The sequence below is a fragment of the Eubalaena glacialis genome, chromosome 2 (genome assembly GCF_028564815.1).
Source record: "Eubalaena glacialis isolate mEubGla1 chromosome 2, mEubGla1.1.hap2.+ XY, whole genome shotgun sequence".
Classification (NCBI taxonomy): Eukaryota; Metazoa; Chordata; class Mammalia; order Artiodactyla; family Balaenidae; genus Eubalaena; species Eubalaena glacialis.
The window spans coordinates 1,009,617-1,025,000 of record NC_083717.1 but is presented as its reverse complement, the minus strand read 5'-3'; the positions used below and the strand labels follow the sequence as shown (position 1 = coordinate 1,025,000).

The following is a 15,384-nucleotide window of genomic DNA, read 5'->3' as shown; positions in this document are numbered from 1 at the left end:
TTTACTTTGACTGTTTTTGAAGAAATGTCAAAGGGGGTGTCATTTAGTCAGAAATGTGTATTCTCTACTTGAGCAGAGGTGGTAATTCTGCTTTGATGTTATCTTTAGGCATCAGTTATATCTTAATGTGTGTGCGACGTGATGTCTGTCGTCAAGGGGAAACTAACGTGTCCTCTCCCTGGAATGTCAGTGGAGGGTCTGAAGGAGAATCAGGACATAAACTACCATTTATGGGGTATTTTCTATTTTCCAGAGACAGCGTGAAGGTCTTTGAATGGTTACTTTAATTTTCACAATAACCCTATGTAGTAGGTACTATTATTATCCTAGTCTAAAGATGAAGGAACTGAGGTTTAGGAAGTTATATTAGTTCCTTTAGGCTGCCTTAACAGAATACATAGACTGGGGACTTATAAACAGCGGAAATGTATTTCTCATAGTTCTGGAGGTTGGGAAGTCCAAGATCAAGGCACCAGCAGACTGGAGGTCTGGTGAGGGCCTGTTTCCTGGTTCGTAAACACCCCTCTTTCTGTTCTGTGTCCTCACATAGTGGAAGGGGGAAAGGGGCCTCTGGGTTCTCTTTTATAAGAGCACTAGCCCTCATTCAGGAGGTCTCTGCCCTCGTGACCTAATCACCTCCCAAAGACCCACCTCCTGGTAGCATCACATTGGGGGATCAGTTTCAACGTGTGAATTTGAGGAGAAACGTAAACATTCAGTCCATTGCAAAAGTTAAGCAAACTGTCTAACTGGCAAGTGAGGTGCAGAACTGGGGTGTAAACTCAGATGTGTTTGAATCCAAGGCTCTTAATAAATTAAATTGATACTTCATTTTTAACAACTGTGAGAATGTTATAAATTCTTCACGTTTATTTTTCTTTGCCCTTGTCCTTTGCCCCCATGTGAATAGCAGTAAAACCCCTAAAACATCATGGACCTGTATGCTTATCTTTGGGGGCAGCAAGAAATACAACAGCTGGGAAGTTTTGATTGAACCCACGGATGGGAGCTTGTGGATAGGGAGGGCCAGCTGTATTCCCTGCTCCCCCCCACTTTATATAAGGGATTTGCGCGTCTGCAGACGTTGGTACCCACAGGGGCTCCTGGAACCAATCCCCTGCGGCTACCGAGGGGTGACTGTCTATCCGATCCTATAGCAGGCTTGGGGGTAGGGGCAGTAGTGGTGGCTACTGGGAAGGGATGGAGTCTTTTGGGCCCGAGGAACCAACAAAGTAACCTGCACGGAGCAGTGCCAGGTCTGCTGGGACTTCTTAGCGCTAGAGCGGTGCCCTCCTAACTGGTTTCCTGTTTCCAGAACAACTCCTGCCCCCCCGTCCCCCATCTCTACAAGGAAAATGGAGGGAAGCACAAATCCGGCCTTGGATTTCCTCTTTAATGGCTTTTTGGGAAGGGTGAGGTCTGAGCCTCTGAGCATGAATCATCCATCAGTATTTGGGAACCTAAAATAAGAATTTTTAACCTTCTTGGGATCATAGGTCCCTTTGAGTTTTTGGTGGAAGTTTTGGATTAGTTTCCTAGAAAAATACGTGCAGACAATTTGCATAGGGCTTCCAGGAGGCTGCAATCTGCTCAGAGCCATCTACCCCATAACGTGCACCCTAGACATGCAGTTTGCCACTTTTTAAAGACAGCTGATGCCATCTTTTGTTCCTAAAAGACTTTCTTTTAAAGCTGTAATTACAGTGCTTGCTTGTTAAAATGTAAACTGTTGGGTTGGCCAAAAAGTGCCTTTGGTTTTTAAGTAAAAATAAAAGACGCGTTTTTCATTTTCACCAAGAACTTTATTGAACAACATATTCACCCTTTTGTTCCACAACCTTCTGCCATTTTTCAGGCAACTTCATAATTCCATCTTCCCAAAACTTTCTATCTTTTTGAGCAAAGAACTGTTCCAGGTGCCTTTTACAGTCTTCCAGGGGATTGAATTTTTTTCCATTAAGAGACTTTTGTAAAGGCCAGAATAAATGGAAATCTGAAGGTGCAGTGTCTGGTGAATACGGCGGATGAATCAGAACTTCCCAGCCAAGCTGTAACAGTTTTTGTCTGGTCATCAAAGCAACGTGCGGTCTTGCGTTATCCTGATGGAAGATTATGCGTTTACTGTTGACTGATTCTGGACGCTTTTCGTTGAGTGCAGCTTTCAGTTGGTCTAATTGGGAGCGGTACTTGTTGGAATTAATCGTTTGGTTTTCCGGAAGGAGCTCATAATAGAGGACTCCCTTCCAATCCCACCATATACACAACATCACCTTCTTTGGATGAAGACCGGCCTTTGCTGTGGTTGGTGGTGATTCATTGCGCTTGCCCCACGATCACTTCTGTTCCACACTGTTGTACAGTGTCCAGTGTTCATCGCCCATCACAATTTGTTTTAAAAACGGAATGGTTTCGTTACATTTCAGTAGAGAATCACATGCAGAAATACGGTCGAGAAGGTTTTCTTCGCTTAACTTATGTGGAACCCAAACATCAAAGCGATTGACATAACCAAGCTGGTGCAAATGATTTTCAGCGCTTGATTTGGATATTTTGAGTATGTCGGCTATCTCCCGCGTGGTATAACGTTGATTGTTCTCAGTTATTGTTTCGATTGATCGCTATCAACTTCAACTGGTCAACCCGACAGTGGAGCATCATCCAGTGAAAAATCTCCAGCGTGAAACTTCACAAACCATTTTTGACACGTCCAATCAGTCACAGCACCTTCTCCATACGCTGCACAAATCTTTTTTTTGCGTTTCAGTTGCATTTTTACCTTTCTTGAAATAATAAAGCATAACATGCTGAAAATGTTGCTTTTTTTCTTCCGTCTTCAATATTAAAATGGCTACACAAAAATTCACCAATTTTGATAAGTCTTTTTTTAAATGCACGCTGATATGACAGCTGTCACATACAATCTAACAAAATTGTTTCGAATGAAGTTAAAGACAACTAAGTGCCACTAGAGCCATCTTACTGAAAAAACCGAACGAAACTTTTGGCCAACCCCATACAGGCAAGCCTAGAACACAGTGGACTGCTACTTGTAGGTAGAGACCTGCCCAAGTTCCATGATCTCACACCACCCCATCTGCCATTCGTGGTAACATCCACCATCACTCTGATAAAAATTTAGCGGTTCCCAGGTTTCAATTAGTATTGAAATACAAATTTTTTTTTTTTAATGGCAAATCTGATCATTTCACTTTGAGGGCAGGAATGAAAGAGGTATGTACAAATATTGGACAGTTTATATACTTCTGGAGTGAATAATTCAAGTTCAATTTTTGTTGAATCACTAACACATTCCAAAGAAACTTTAATGCTGTGGCTACTCCCTCTAGAATATTGTTCTGGGAACTAAAGGAATCTGATCTGCGGAGAAAGTTCTGGGAAGTGATTTCAAAGAGAATCAGTACATAGTCAACCAGAATCAAAAGGTTGATGGTTTGTTGCTTTTTATAATTTATCTTAAGCCTAAAAACTGTTTTTGGTGCTTATAACCACTTTATCCCATGTCTGTTATAAGAATCTTTGTAGCAATGCTGCAAGCACCCTGGCCTGACTTGCAGGCAAAGTACCAGGGGCTCCCAGTGGTCTCCTGTGGAAAGACTCCCCCACCCTGCTTCTGGCTGTATCCCTGGAGTAAAGTTACAGCCTCAAAGCTCTGTTTTTGACTGTGCTTATAAGCACAAGTATACCCATAAACTCACGCCATAGAGAAGGAGGGTCTAGAGACAAAGACATTATAAGGATCTCTCCTTTAACCATGAAAAAGTAATTCCAAATTAGATGAACTGTTCTTTATAACTTAAAAAAAAATTAAAATCAGGTAGAAACACTGACCAAAATGGATCTCGCCAGCCAAATGAACATAATTACTCATGAAAATTCAAATATAAAGGTTCTTAGACTCTCCTCCTGGAAGTAAAAAGTGGTTTTTTTTCCTTTTATAATAGTATTGCACAAGGGAACTGGATGCCACCTTGTTAGAGGCCAGAATTAATTTACATTAACTGACCAACTCAGCCTTCTAGTTCCTACAAGAAATTCTTAGAAGTTCTGGGTAAGTAATTGCAAACATTCTTTTAAATGCATTTCTGAGCTTGTAAGAAAGAAAGGGAAATCACTTGTTCTAGAAGTGAAGTGGAAACCAGATGCCCTGCAGGTAACTGACTGCTTGAGCTTCTGCTGTGTCTGTGATGGAGCCGTCGGCCAGAGCTGGGCTTGCGGGTCACTGTCCTGACATTCCAGCTGCACGGACGGCTGGGAAACACAGAAGACAGCTGCTCTCCTGGGGTTACTCTGTTAGCGACTGGGAAGGAGTGGAAGACGCCAAGTCGCTTTCCAGGGAGATGGTGAAGAATCTGGTCGGCCTCATCCTAGGATTAGGTAGGAACAGAAGAAAGTCTGCTCTAAGAATATGTAACCATGAATCTGTTGGTCCATGGCTTGGGGTTTGAGTTTTTTATCTGCAAAATCCAAGAGTCCTGAGCTGTGAAATTAGCCAAGGGGCTAGTGCCCTCAGAAGCAAATAAAAAAGTATTTCTGAGAAGGTATACCTCTCACCCAGGACTCCCTCATATAATGCCCCAGATTACAGAGTATTTGAGAAAACAGTTTCTCTTCAGCCTGCAGTCAGCAGACACCACCAATAGCAAGATTAAAACCTAGGCACTCTATATAATACATGTCTTATGGCCTATAAAGTAAGTATGCTTAAAGTGGTATTAGCGTAAAGGAAGGCCTCAATCATAAGAACACTAGGTGCTAGGAAAACAGAACAGAAAGATTTGTCAAACTCTTTGAACTATAGGAATAAAAAGTACAGTCATTAAAAAAAACACCCAAAAAACTCTGTGGCTAGGTTCCTCAGAGATTAGACACAGCCTAAGACAGCAAGTAAATAAGATAGATTTCAGGAAAATTTCCAGAATGCAGAGAGAGAAGAGGTTAAGACGTGCCAACTCAGTTTTTCATGGACTATGGGATCCATAATGCTTTGCATAAGAATAAAGGGCTAAGAAGTTTTGCCTTACTAAATATCAAAAGTGTAGATAAAACTATAGTAACGGCATTGGCTTAGAGAGACAAATCAGGGAACAGAATAGAGAGCTCAGATGCAGACGCTTGTATGTGGGAGTGTCATAAGTAACAGGTAGTAATATTACCTGTCAGTGTGAAAGGATTAAATGTTGTGTCCTTCTGGAAAAAGATAAAGGTTGAGAGCTCCTCATGGGTGTGGGTTAAGACTTCAGTGTTCAAAGTAAAGCGGTAGAACTTTAAAGAAGTCAACAGGAGAATCTCGTTATTACATTAGGATAGGGAATGTTTTATTAAGAAAGAAAATGCACGGCCATAAAGAAAGAGCTAGGTGTTTTTGGCTGCATTAAAATGACTTCTGTTTGCCTAGGGCCACCAGTTATTTATTTAAGGTAGGATCAGCAATGGACCGATAGTCCAAACACTGGACTGGTTTAGGTGCAGTAGGTTATTTCTCACTCAGGCATCACTTGGAGGGATTTGCCTTAAGGATGCGTTACTCTCCTTCCTGAGGCATTTGGGGACCCAGCTTCCTTCCATCTGGTGGCTTTGCTGTCTCTTAAGCCCTTCTCTTAACCCACAACCGGGTGGAGGAAACCAGCCGGCTTCCTCACTGAGAACTTACACTCACGGTTCTCGCTTGACAGCTGATCACACGCGTTCACCTGGCTGCAAGGCGAGGGAGGAGTGCACGTCCTCGGGAGTGCGGCCCTTGACCCGCCGCCTCTGTCCAGCTGCAGGGAGTCCCCGTGGAGGGAGAGGGTTGGTGTCGGAGAGCAGCTGTCCGTCTTAGGAACTATCATGAACAGATGCGTTTGAAGAAGACGTACAGGGAAACCTTAGGGAGACTGCATTTCACATCCGTGTCACTGGCAAAATGTCTGCTGGTGCCAAGTATTAGCAAGGGTTCTGGGGCCACGGGGAACGCGCACACACTTTCAGGCACCCAGGCAGGGCAGGAAGGAGTCACGTGAACGGATGTTTAATAGCAAAATGTGTTAATGGCCAGAGTGTTCCTCAATTGAAAAGTGGATATATAAACTACTGTTGATTAATATGATGGAATATTGTTCAGCTGTCAGAATGAATGAACTGGATCCGCATGTATCAACACAGATAGGGCAGATTGTATTGAATGAAAACTCCAGTCGTAACAGAAACAGTGCCACTTATGTACATTTAAAACGATAATAGAACGTATTGTTTTTTTAATTGAAGTATAGTTGATTTACAATGTATCAGGTGTACAGCAAAGTGATTCGGTTATACATATACATATATATTTGTCCCATTTGTTTATTTTTAACATCTAAAATTTTTGAAAATGGTTTCATTATTAATGTTCCATTTTAAAACACTTCAGACATATAAAAAATAAGAAAATATGATAAATAAGCTGCATACTCAGCATCAGAATTAAAGCGATATTAACCTCGTATATTTGCTTCAGATACCGTATGAAATAAATCATAAGATGCGTGGCTAAAGGCCCATACTGAAACTGCTGGATATATTCCCATACACACTTCCATATTTTTAAACATATATACATCCATAAACAGTACGTGCTATTCTGTTCACAGTCGCCAAGACATGGAAACAACCTAATTGTCCATCGACAGAGGAATGGATAAAGAAGATGTGCTACATATACACAGTGGAATATTACTCAGCCATAAAAAGAACAAAATTTTTGCCATTTGCAACAACATGGATGGACTTGGAGGGCATTATGCTGAGTGAAATAAGTCAGACAGAGAAAGACAAAAACTGTATGATATCACTTGTGTGTGGAATCTAAAAAACACAACAAACTAGTGAATATAACAAATAAGAAATAGCCTCGCAGATATAGAGAACAAACTAATGGTTACCAGTGGGCAGAGGGAAGGGGGGAGGGGGAGGGGTTAAGAGGTACAAACTATTAGGTATAAAATAAGCTACAAGGATATTGTACAACACAGGGAATATAGCCAATATTTCATAATAACTAAATGGAGTATGACCTTTAAAAATTGTGAATCACTATATTGTACACCTATAACTTATATAATATTGTACATCAATTACACTTCAGTAAAAAAAAAGGAAAATATTTATAAGTAAACAATAGTGCACTATACACAATGACTAAAATTTTTAAAAAACACACATGAAAACCGTTTTTGGCATTCCTTATCATTAGAAGCATCACCTGAAAGGAGGGCAGAGATGGAAAGAGGGAGAGGCGAGCACATGCTCTCACTTCCAGTTTCCTAGCGGACAGAGTGACTGGACAGGGGTCCTCTGTCACCTTCACACCGCCAGCCATGCAGGTGGTCTGATGCGCCACCCCGTACTGAGCACTGCGAAGTGAGCGCCAAAGAGCGCAGCGGCGAAAATGGACAAACATGTCTTCCTTCTCATCTCTTTGATTAATGAATAATGAATGGAAGAAGGACATATCATATTTTAACTTAAACAGATCTCCTGAATCTCCCCTTTGTGTGATTATGCCCTCTTAGCTCTTTCCCCCGTTACCTTTCTAAATAGAAAGGTTAGAAGCACTTACACTCTTGCTGTATTTTGTTTCCAAATTGCCTCTGAGTATCTTTCTCCTGGGATGGGTGTTTATTTCAGTTAATATTTAATGAATGAGTAAAACTCCGACTAGAATAGTGTACCTTTTCTTTTGTCCCCAGTCGTTTGTATGATGTACGTGTGGGGCTGGGTCACGTAAAGAAGGAATGAAGTAAGATAAGAACAGAAAAATATTAGAAAACAAAAATGGTAAAAAACTAATGAATCTAAAAGGTGTTTCTTTGAAAACACGGTAAAATCAGTATTAGTTAACTAATGTAGGGATGAGGGGTGAAAATAAAGTTACAAACACCAAATAAGAGATGGTAACGAAGAAAAAAATATGGAGTAAATTCAAAGACTTCTAAGAGACTATTTTGCTTACGTAGCTTCAGGTAGCTTTTTTTTAAAGCCAGACAAAAATGGATAATTTTCTAGGAAATAGTATTTTCTGCAGCTGATACTAGGAGAGATAGAAACACCTAATTGGAGAAATTGCTGTAAACAAACCAGAAGAAATAAAATACCAGAATATATCAGAGACAGCTGGTTTCTCAGGGGAATGCCATCAAATATTTAAAGAAGAGATCACTCCACTGGTATTTAGATGTTCCCAGAGCATATAAAAGGTAGAAAGCTTCCATAATTTTAAAATAACAAAATGAGTATAACATTGATATCAAGACCCAGTAAAGGCAGGACCAAAAGAAATGTCAGTCTTAATTACGAATATTGATGCAGAAATTCTAAATAAAGTATTGGCCAGTGGACTTCCCCGCACATTAAAAGAACAATACATCGTAACACATGAAGTTCATTGTGGGTTGGATGGGTTAGTATTTGGAAATTTATAAAGAGAACTCATATTAACGGGTCAGATAGGAAAAACAATATGTATATACTGAAAAACATTTTGTGAAATTGAGCATTCATTCTTTAAAAATACTCTTGATAAATTTAGGATGTGTGGGTCCTGATTTCACGAGATAATATTTATCTGTGGCGATGTGAAGCCAGAATTTATCACCTTAAACACGGGAACAAAACAAGAATGTCAGCTCTCATCAGTTTTATAAAATTTTTTTCTGGAGGTGTCAGCCAAGAAAATTAGCCCAAAGAGGGAGATGAGTCGTAGAAAATGGAGAGGAGGACATACAGTTAGCACTACTGCCTCTGATCTTTGTTGTTTTCTTGTTTTTCAGTTTTAAATTTACCCTTCTCTTTCTTGTCTCTTTTTTTCTCTTGAGCTAAAGTTTTTCTGTTTTTTGTTTTCCTTTTGGAGAAAGATTAAATTATTATTTTTAAAAGAGGGTCCCAGCCGTTAGAATACTTTCACTTTTTTAATCTTTACACAATATAGTGTGTAATTTTCAGCTCTTCTAGGTTGTCATTGTGATGCATGGATCTTCTTTTAATACCGAATTCCCTCCTCTCCATGTTTTTAAATAAAGGAGGGAGATAGCAGGGTGTGTGTGTGTGTGTAGTGTCTGTGTGCACACATGTGCCATTTCTGGATTGGGTACTATGATTAACACAGCAGAGATTCAAACCACCGTGCTTTTTAATACTCATAATAGAAGGCAAAAGGATTTTACAGCTTTGGTTTATTTAATATCATTCAGGTAACCTTGATTGTGGTTTTCAGTTTACCTCTACACATCATTGAGAGGTTTAAAACAAATGATTGCATTGAGATTGGTCAAGCTTTATTTATACTTTTGTTATTGAAGCTTCATTTAAGGCAGTTTCTACTGTACGTGTACCAAAATTAGATTACTGGCACCAGATTTCCTTACAGAAATTGAACATTTATTTTCAAGATGTGAATGTAAATGAAGGTACCTATAGCTTTCCTATAAGCCTTGGTTACATATACAAATGATTTTTATTTTAACTGACTTCTTCTGATTAGAAATGTAATTACAGAAAACAAACCCTTATGGACACTATTTAATAGAGCATAAACGTGTATACATTTTGAGTTGTCCTTTTTTTCTTAATAGTGTATTTTAAACATTTAGCACATGCCATTCTTTTTTAGGATCTTATTTTTGAATAATTGCATATTTTTCTATCATATGAAATTAATGTAACCAGAGTCTCCCCTTCTCCCCAGACTCTTTTTTTTTTTTTTTTTTTTTTACCCCTAGGTCCTTTCTCTCCTCAGTTCCTTCCAGTTTTGCTCTCTCCTTGTTCTTCAAGGGAGAAAAATGAAGTACACTTTTATTATGCGGTCGAATCTGCAAAGGGAAATGTTTATTTAAAATAAATGAGGTTTTGCACATTTGGCGATCCATAATATTTAGTAAGGGATGCTGTTTGCCTTATTGCTAAAGCCACGACTTTGGTTATATATTTGTCTATTGGATTCCAGAATGTTACCCCTCAGGGAAACTTGCCGAACTGTGTATCAGAGTGAACTTTTCTGGGGTGTAAAGGGAAATTACATAGTGGATAACATGAAGTGATGCCATGTCATCCAATAGAGAAGGCACTAGCCACACACGGATGTTTAAATGTAAATTAATTAAAATTAAAAATTCAGTTCCTCAGGCCCACTAGCCACGGTCCAAGCGCTCGGTCCAGGAGCCACGCAGCTGGTGACTCAGCATAGCGAACGAGCAGAGGATGGGTCCAGCATCTCAGCGTGCTCTTGGGCACCCTTGGGGTCACGGCTGTACATGTTACCTGTCTTTATGTTAGAGTGTTTACATCCGTTTGGTTTTACATTTTTGTTCCTAGTATTATAAACACTAGTAAAAAGCAGAATTTCAAGGTGTTTGGAAACGGTGAACAGTTCAAAATTATTTAGAGTAATTTTTTACTTTGCTAACCAACTTAAATTTTAAAAGTATGTACTGAAGTAAAACACATCTGGACAAAGGGTTGCCAGCATCTGGAAACTCTAGGAGAACATTTAAAATATTCTTGATTTAGTACAAAGTCCAGGGATGGGCAGGGGAGGGTGGGCTCTTGTATCCTTGAGTGAGGGTCTTGGAAGGATGATGGAGAAAGAGGAAGCTGTTTTTTTTTTTTTTTATATAAATTTATTTATTTATTTATTTATATTTTTGGCTGTGTTGGGTCTTCGTTTCTGTGCGAGGGCTCTCTCTAGTTGCGGCAAGTGGGGGCCACTCTTCATCGCGTTGCGCGGGCCTCTCACTGTCGCGGCCTCTCTTGTTGCGGAGCACAGGCTCCAGACGCGCAGGCTCAGTAGTTGTGGCTCACGGGCCCAGTTGCTCCGCGGCATGTGGGATCTTCCCAGACCAGGGCTCGAACCCGTGTCCCCTGCATTGGCAGGCAGATTCTCAACCACTGCGCCACCAGGGAAGCCCCCGAGGAAGCTGTTTTTAAAAGACACTCAGAAGAAGCAAATTAAGTGGAGAAGTAACGTATTTATTTGGGGCATGTAGTTTTAGGTTATAATTATAGTAGTTTGGTAAATCTAGAAAAATTAGAAACCATAGGAAGGGAAAAAGCAAGGGGGAGGGGTGGACGGGAACCGTCAATCATCCTGTTGTCATTGGCAACAGCCGTTGTGATTTGTCACCTCTCTATCCAGCCTCCTTTCTGTCATATTCATTCAGCAGTGAATGAGGTCAGTGGAGAACACAGACGAGATCTGAGAGGCCAGTGGGGTGATTAAGTGCCCTGAAGCTAAGCCAGATGGCCTGAGTTTTAAATCCCTGCTCTGCCATTTGTGGGACCATAGCCAGTTATTTAACTGTGTATCTGTTTATCTGTAAAACTGGGGCAACGACAGTGCTATCTACCTTTTAGTGTTCTTGTGAGGGTCACGGAATTAAAATACTAAACTCATTGAAGACCATGTTATTAAGAGTCCTGATAACTAGGCAGAGGTAGTACAGGCACATGAGCTTCAGAGCTTATTGTTGCAGGAAGGCAGACACTTAAACAGGTAGTTGCAATAAAGTTAGATAAGTTTTATGAGCGGGTAAGTTTAGTATTCTAGGATAGTATATGTTCAGGTGACCTAATTCTTGATAATTATTTAAGCAAAATTAGTTTAGCTTTTAGGACAGTTGGTTTCATTTTAGATTATATTTTGTTAGTTTCTTCAAATCAACTGTTACTTGTTTCATGGCTTGTATTCCGTAAAAATTGTTTATTTCCATAATATGATAAATGTTGAAAGCTTCCAAGATATTAAGTAAAAATGTTGCCCTGATCATTCTGGTAATATCATAAGTGTCAAAACTCTTTCCCTGATGCTTTGCGTTAGGTACCAGGTTGCCAAAAAGGTAATAGAATCCTCTCTTAGCAATAGCATCTGCCTAATCAAAATAAAATCTATCTTCCAGACTTTTTACAAGAGAGTTTGGTTAGCTTTGAGCATAATTAAAAGAGTATTTTACTTGATACCTATTAAAAACAGGAAACCATGAGGTACAACTGTTTTTCATATATAGTGGGGGGCAATCTCCTCAACTGGAAATAAGAAGAGGCTAAAGTAAGTTTTCAAGCATAAAAATTTAAGGGCACCGAGATTGGTTCAAGGTGGCGGAGTAGAAGGACGTGCTCTCACTCCCTCTTGCGAGAACACCAGAATCACAACTACCTGCTGAACAGTCATCGAGAGGAAGACACTGGAACTCACCAGAAAAGATCCCCACATCCAAAGACAAAGGCGAAGCCACAATGAGATGGTAGAAGGGGTGCAATCACAGTAAAATCAAATCCCATAACTGCTGGGTGGGTGACTCACAGACTGGAGAACACTTATACCACAGAAGTGCACCCACTGACCAGTGTCCGCCACCGCGTATGGCGAGGGATCTTATCGGGCCGGCACTGCCGCCCGGCTTCAAGGCCAGCGGGTCAGCGGAGGACGAGGAGCGGGACCCCAGCCCCGTTGCAGGACCAGCTCTGCCCCCTAATTACAAAAGCAGTAGTTCAAAGTCATCAGACAGCGACGAGGACAGTAGTTCTTTGTCTGAAGAAGGAAATCAAGAATCTGAAGAAGATGACACTGGTCCAACTGCAAGAAAACAGAGGAGAAATCAGGATGACGATGATGATGATGATGAAGGGTTTTTTGGACCAGCCCTTCCTCCTGGATTTAAAAAGCAGGATGATTCTCCTCCAAGGCCTATAATAGGTCCTGCATTACCACCTGGTTTTCTTAAATCTGCACAGAAAAGTGACAAAGGCAGAGATGATCCAAGACAAGTATCATCGTATTTCAACTCTGAGAAGGAAACAGGTAGCAGTGAAGAGGAGGACATTATTGGGCCGATGCCTGCCAAAGGACCAGTTAACTCTAGTGTAACGACAGAGTTTGAAAAAAGGGCCCAGAGAATGAAAGAAAAACTGACTAAAGGAGATGATGATTCATCTAAACCAATTACAAGAGAGTCTTGGATGACTGAGCTTCCTCCGGAGCTGAAAGACTTTGGTCTTGGGCCCAGAACTTTCAAGAGAAGAGCTGCTGACAAATCTGGAGATCGATCAGTCTGGACAGATATGCCAGCTGACAGGGAAAGGAAAGCTAAGGAGACACCAGAAGCAAGAAAGTCATTCAGTAAGAAGGATGAAGAACATATATTGACAGGAATGGAAAAGAGATTGGCCGAGCAGGTATCCGCATACAATGAATCAAAAAGGTCAGAATCTCTTATGGACATTCATCAGAAAAAACTGAAGAATAAGGCTGCTGAAGATAAAAATAAGCCCCAAGAAAGAATACCATTTAACCGTGATACGGATCTCAAAGTTCATCGGTTTGATGAAGCTCAGAAAAAAGCCCTGATAAAGAAATCTAGGGAACTAAACACCAGGTTTTCACATGGCAAAGGCAATATGTTTTTATAAGGGGATTTCCCTGTGCAATGAAGAAGAGTTGAAGAATACTCTTTTTTTCTGTCTGTCCATCTTTCTTCCTTTATTTTGAGTTTCTTAAGATTAGAGGATTACTTTAGTCTTACAAACCATGCGTCCTTTAAAGTCACGTGGAAACATGAAATCACTGTGTCTTACATAGAGTAGAATTTTATGTGTCTGGCTTCTGAGGAAATGTGGGCTTTTCTTCAAATAATTTTTTTGAGGATTCCCCCCTCCCCGCCACTCCCTAATTTTTGTGCTGTCTCACAAGTGCCCTGTTAAGATCTGGTCAGGACCATCCACTGAGTCTCTCCCACAGCTCAGACCCCCTCATCAGATATTATGAACTTGCCCTGAGTGAGTGTGTCGGGTCCTCACAGTGAATCCATGAATTTGAAATTGTTTGGGTTTCCCTCTAAACTGCAGCCAGTAAATACACAACATTTACTTGAAAATAGAGGGTATGGAGGTTTTGTCCATTTTGTTATCAATTTGCTTGTTGTGGCAATCAGGGCTTTTTATTTGTGGTTTGGATTTTTTGGTTTGTTTGTTTCTAAGTCAGAAAGAGGGACCTCTGCATTATTTCATGTACTAAGGAAAAACTATTTTGATTTTTCCAACTTCAGTAAGTATTTCTAGGGAAGGCAATCTGAGGGACAAGAGAACACCATTAACCGTTACCAGTGTGAAGTCTGAGACCTGGTCTCTGTGATCTCCACCAAAGCTTTCTAAGTCTTTAACCTGCTTTGGGATGATCTGACTTGATTCATTTATATTTAACATGCTTTAGCTAATTTATTGGGGACAGATTTTTTATATCAATCATAAGTAACTTTTAAAAAAAATCAAACTCATAATCCCTGAATACAAAAATGGAAATGGAAACTGTAATCAAAACCACCCTGATGTAAGCTGGGACGAAGTGAGAGAGTAGCATTGACATATATACACTACCAAATGTAAAATAGATAGCTAGTGGGAAGCAGCTGCATAGCACGGGGAGATCAGCTCAGTGCTTTGTGACCACCTAGAGGGGTGGGATAGGCAGGGTGGGAGGGAGACACAAGAGGGAGGAGATAAGGGGATATACGTATATGTATAGCTGATTCACTTTGTTATAAAGCAGAAACTAACACACCATTGTAAAGCAATTATACTCCAATAAAGATTAAAAAAAAAAAAAAAAAAAAAAAAAAAAAAAAAAAAAGAAGTGCACCCACTGGAGTGAAGGTTCTGAGCCCCACGTCAGGCTTCCCAACCTGGGGGTCCGGCAATGGGAGGAGGAATTCCTAGAGAATCAGACTTTGAAGTCTAGCGGGATTTGATTGCAGGACTTCAACAGGACTGGGGGAAACAGAGACTCCACTCTTGGAGGGCACACACAAAGTAGCGTGCACATTGGGACCCAGGGGAAGGAGCAGTGACCCCAGGGGAGACTGAACCAGACCTACCTGCTAGTGTCGGAGGGTCTCCTGCAGAGGCGGGAGGTGGCTGTGGCTCACCGTGAGGACAAGGACACTGGCAGCAGAAGTTCTGGGAAGTACTCCGTGGAGTGGGACCTCCCAGTGTCCACCATTAGCTGCACCAAAGAGCCAGGTAGGCTCCAGTGCTGGGTCACCTCAGGCCAAACAACCAACAGGGAGGGAACCGAGCCCCACCCATCAGCAGACAAGTGGATTAAAGTTTTACTGAGCTCTGCCCACCAGAGCAACACCCAGCTCTACCCACCACCAGTCCCTCCCATCAGGAAACCTGCACAAGCCTCTTAGATAGCCTCATCCACCAGAGGGCAGACAGCAGAAGCAAGAAGAACTACAGTCCTGCAGCCTGTGGAACGAAAAACATATTCACAGAAAGATAGACAAAATGAAAAGACAAAGGACTAAGTACCAGATGAAGGAACAAGATAAAACCCCAGAGAAACAACTAAATGAAGTG

The 15,384-nt window shown here is 40.9% G+C and overlaps 2 protein-coding genes across 6 annotated transcripts in view; both read left to right on the top strand.

Moving 5' to 3' along the window:
* The window catches only part of MPP7 (MAGUK p55 scaffold protein 7), a 252,180-nt gene that overhangs the window by 124,996 nt on the left and 111,800 nt on the right, over positions 1–15,384 (top strand). The window lies entirely within an intron of this gene.
* LOC133084774 (GPALPP motifs-containing protein 1) lies at positions 12,376–14,020 on the top strand. Its single transcript, XM_061181522.1, has one exon. The coding sequence runs from the start codon at positions 12,391–12,393 to the stop codon at positions 13,435–13,437; it is 1,047 nt and encodes a 348-aa protein (XP_061037505.1). The 5' UTR covers positions 12,376–12,390; the 3' UTR covers positions 13,438–14,020.

Bases quoted from the DNA above. Each gene is read 5' to 3' on its own strand.
- LOC133084774 (XM_061181522.1), top strand. From the start codon at position 12,391: ATGGCGAGGGATCTTATCGGGCCGGCACTGCCGCCCGGCTTCAAGGCC.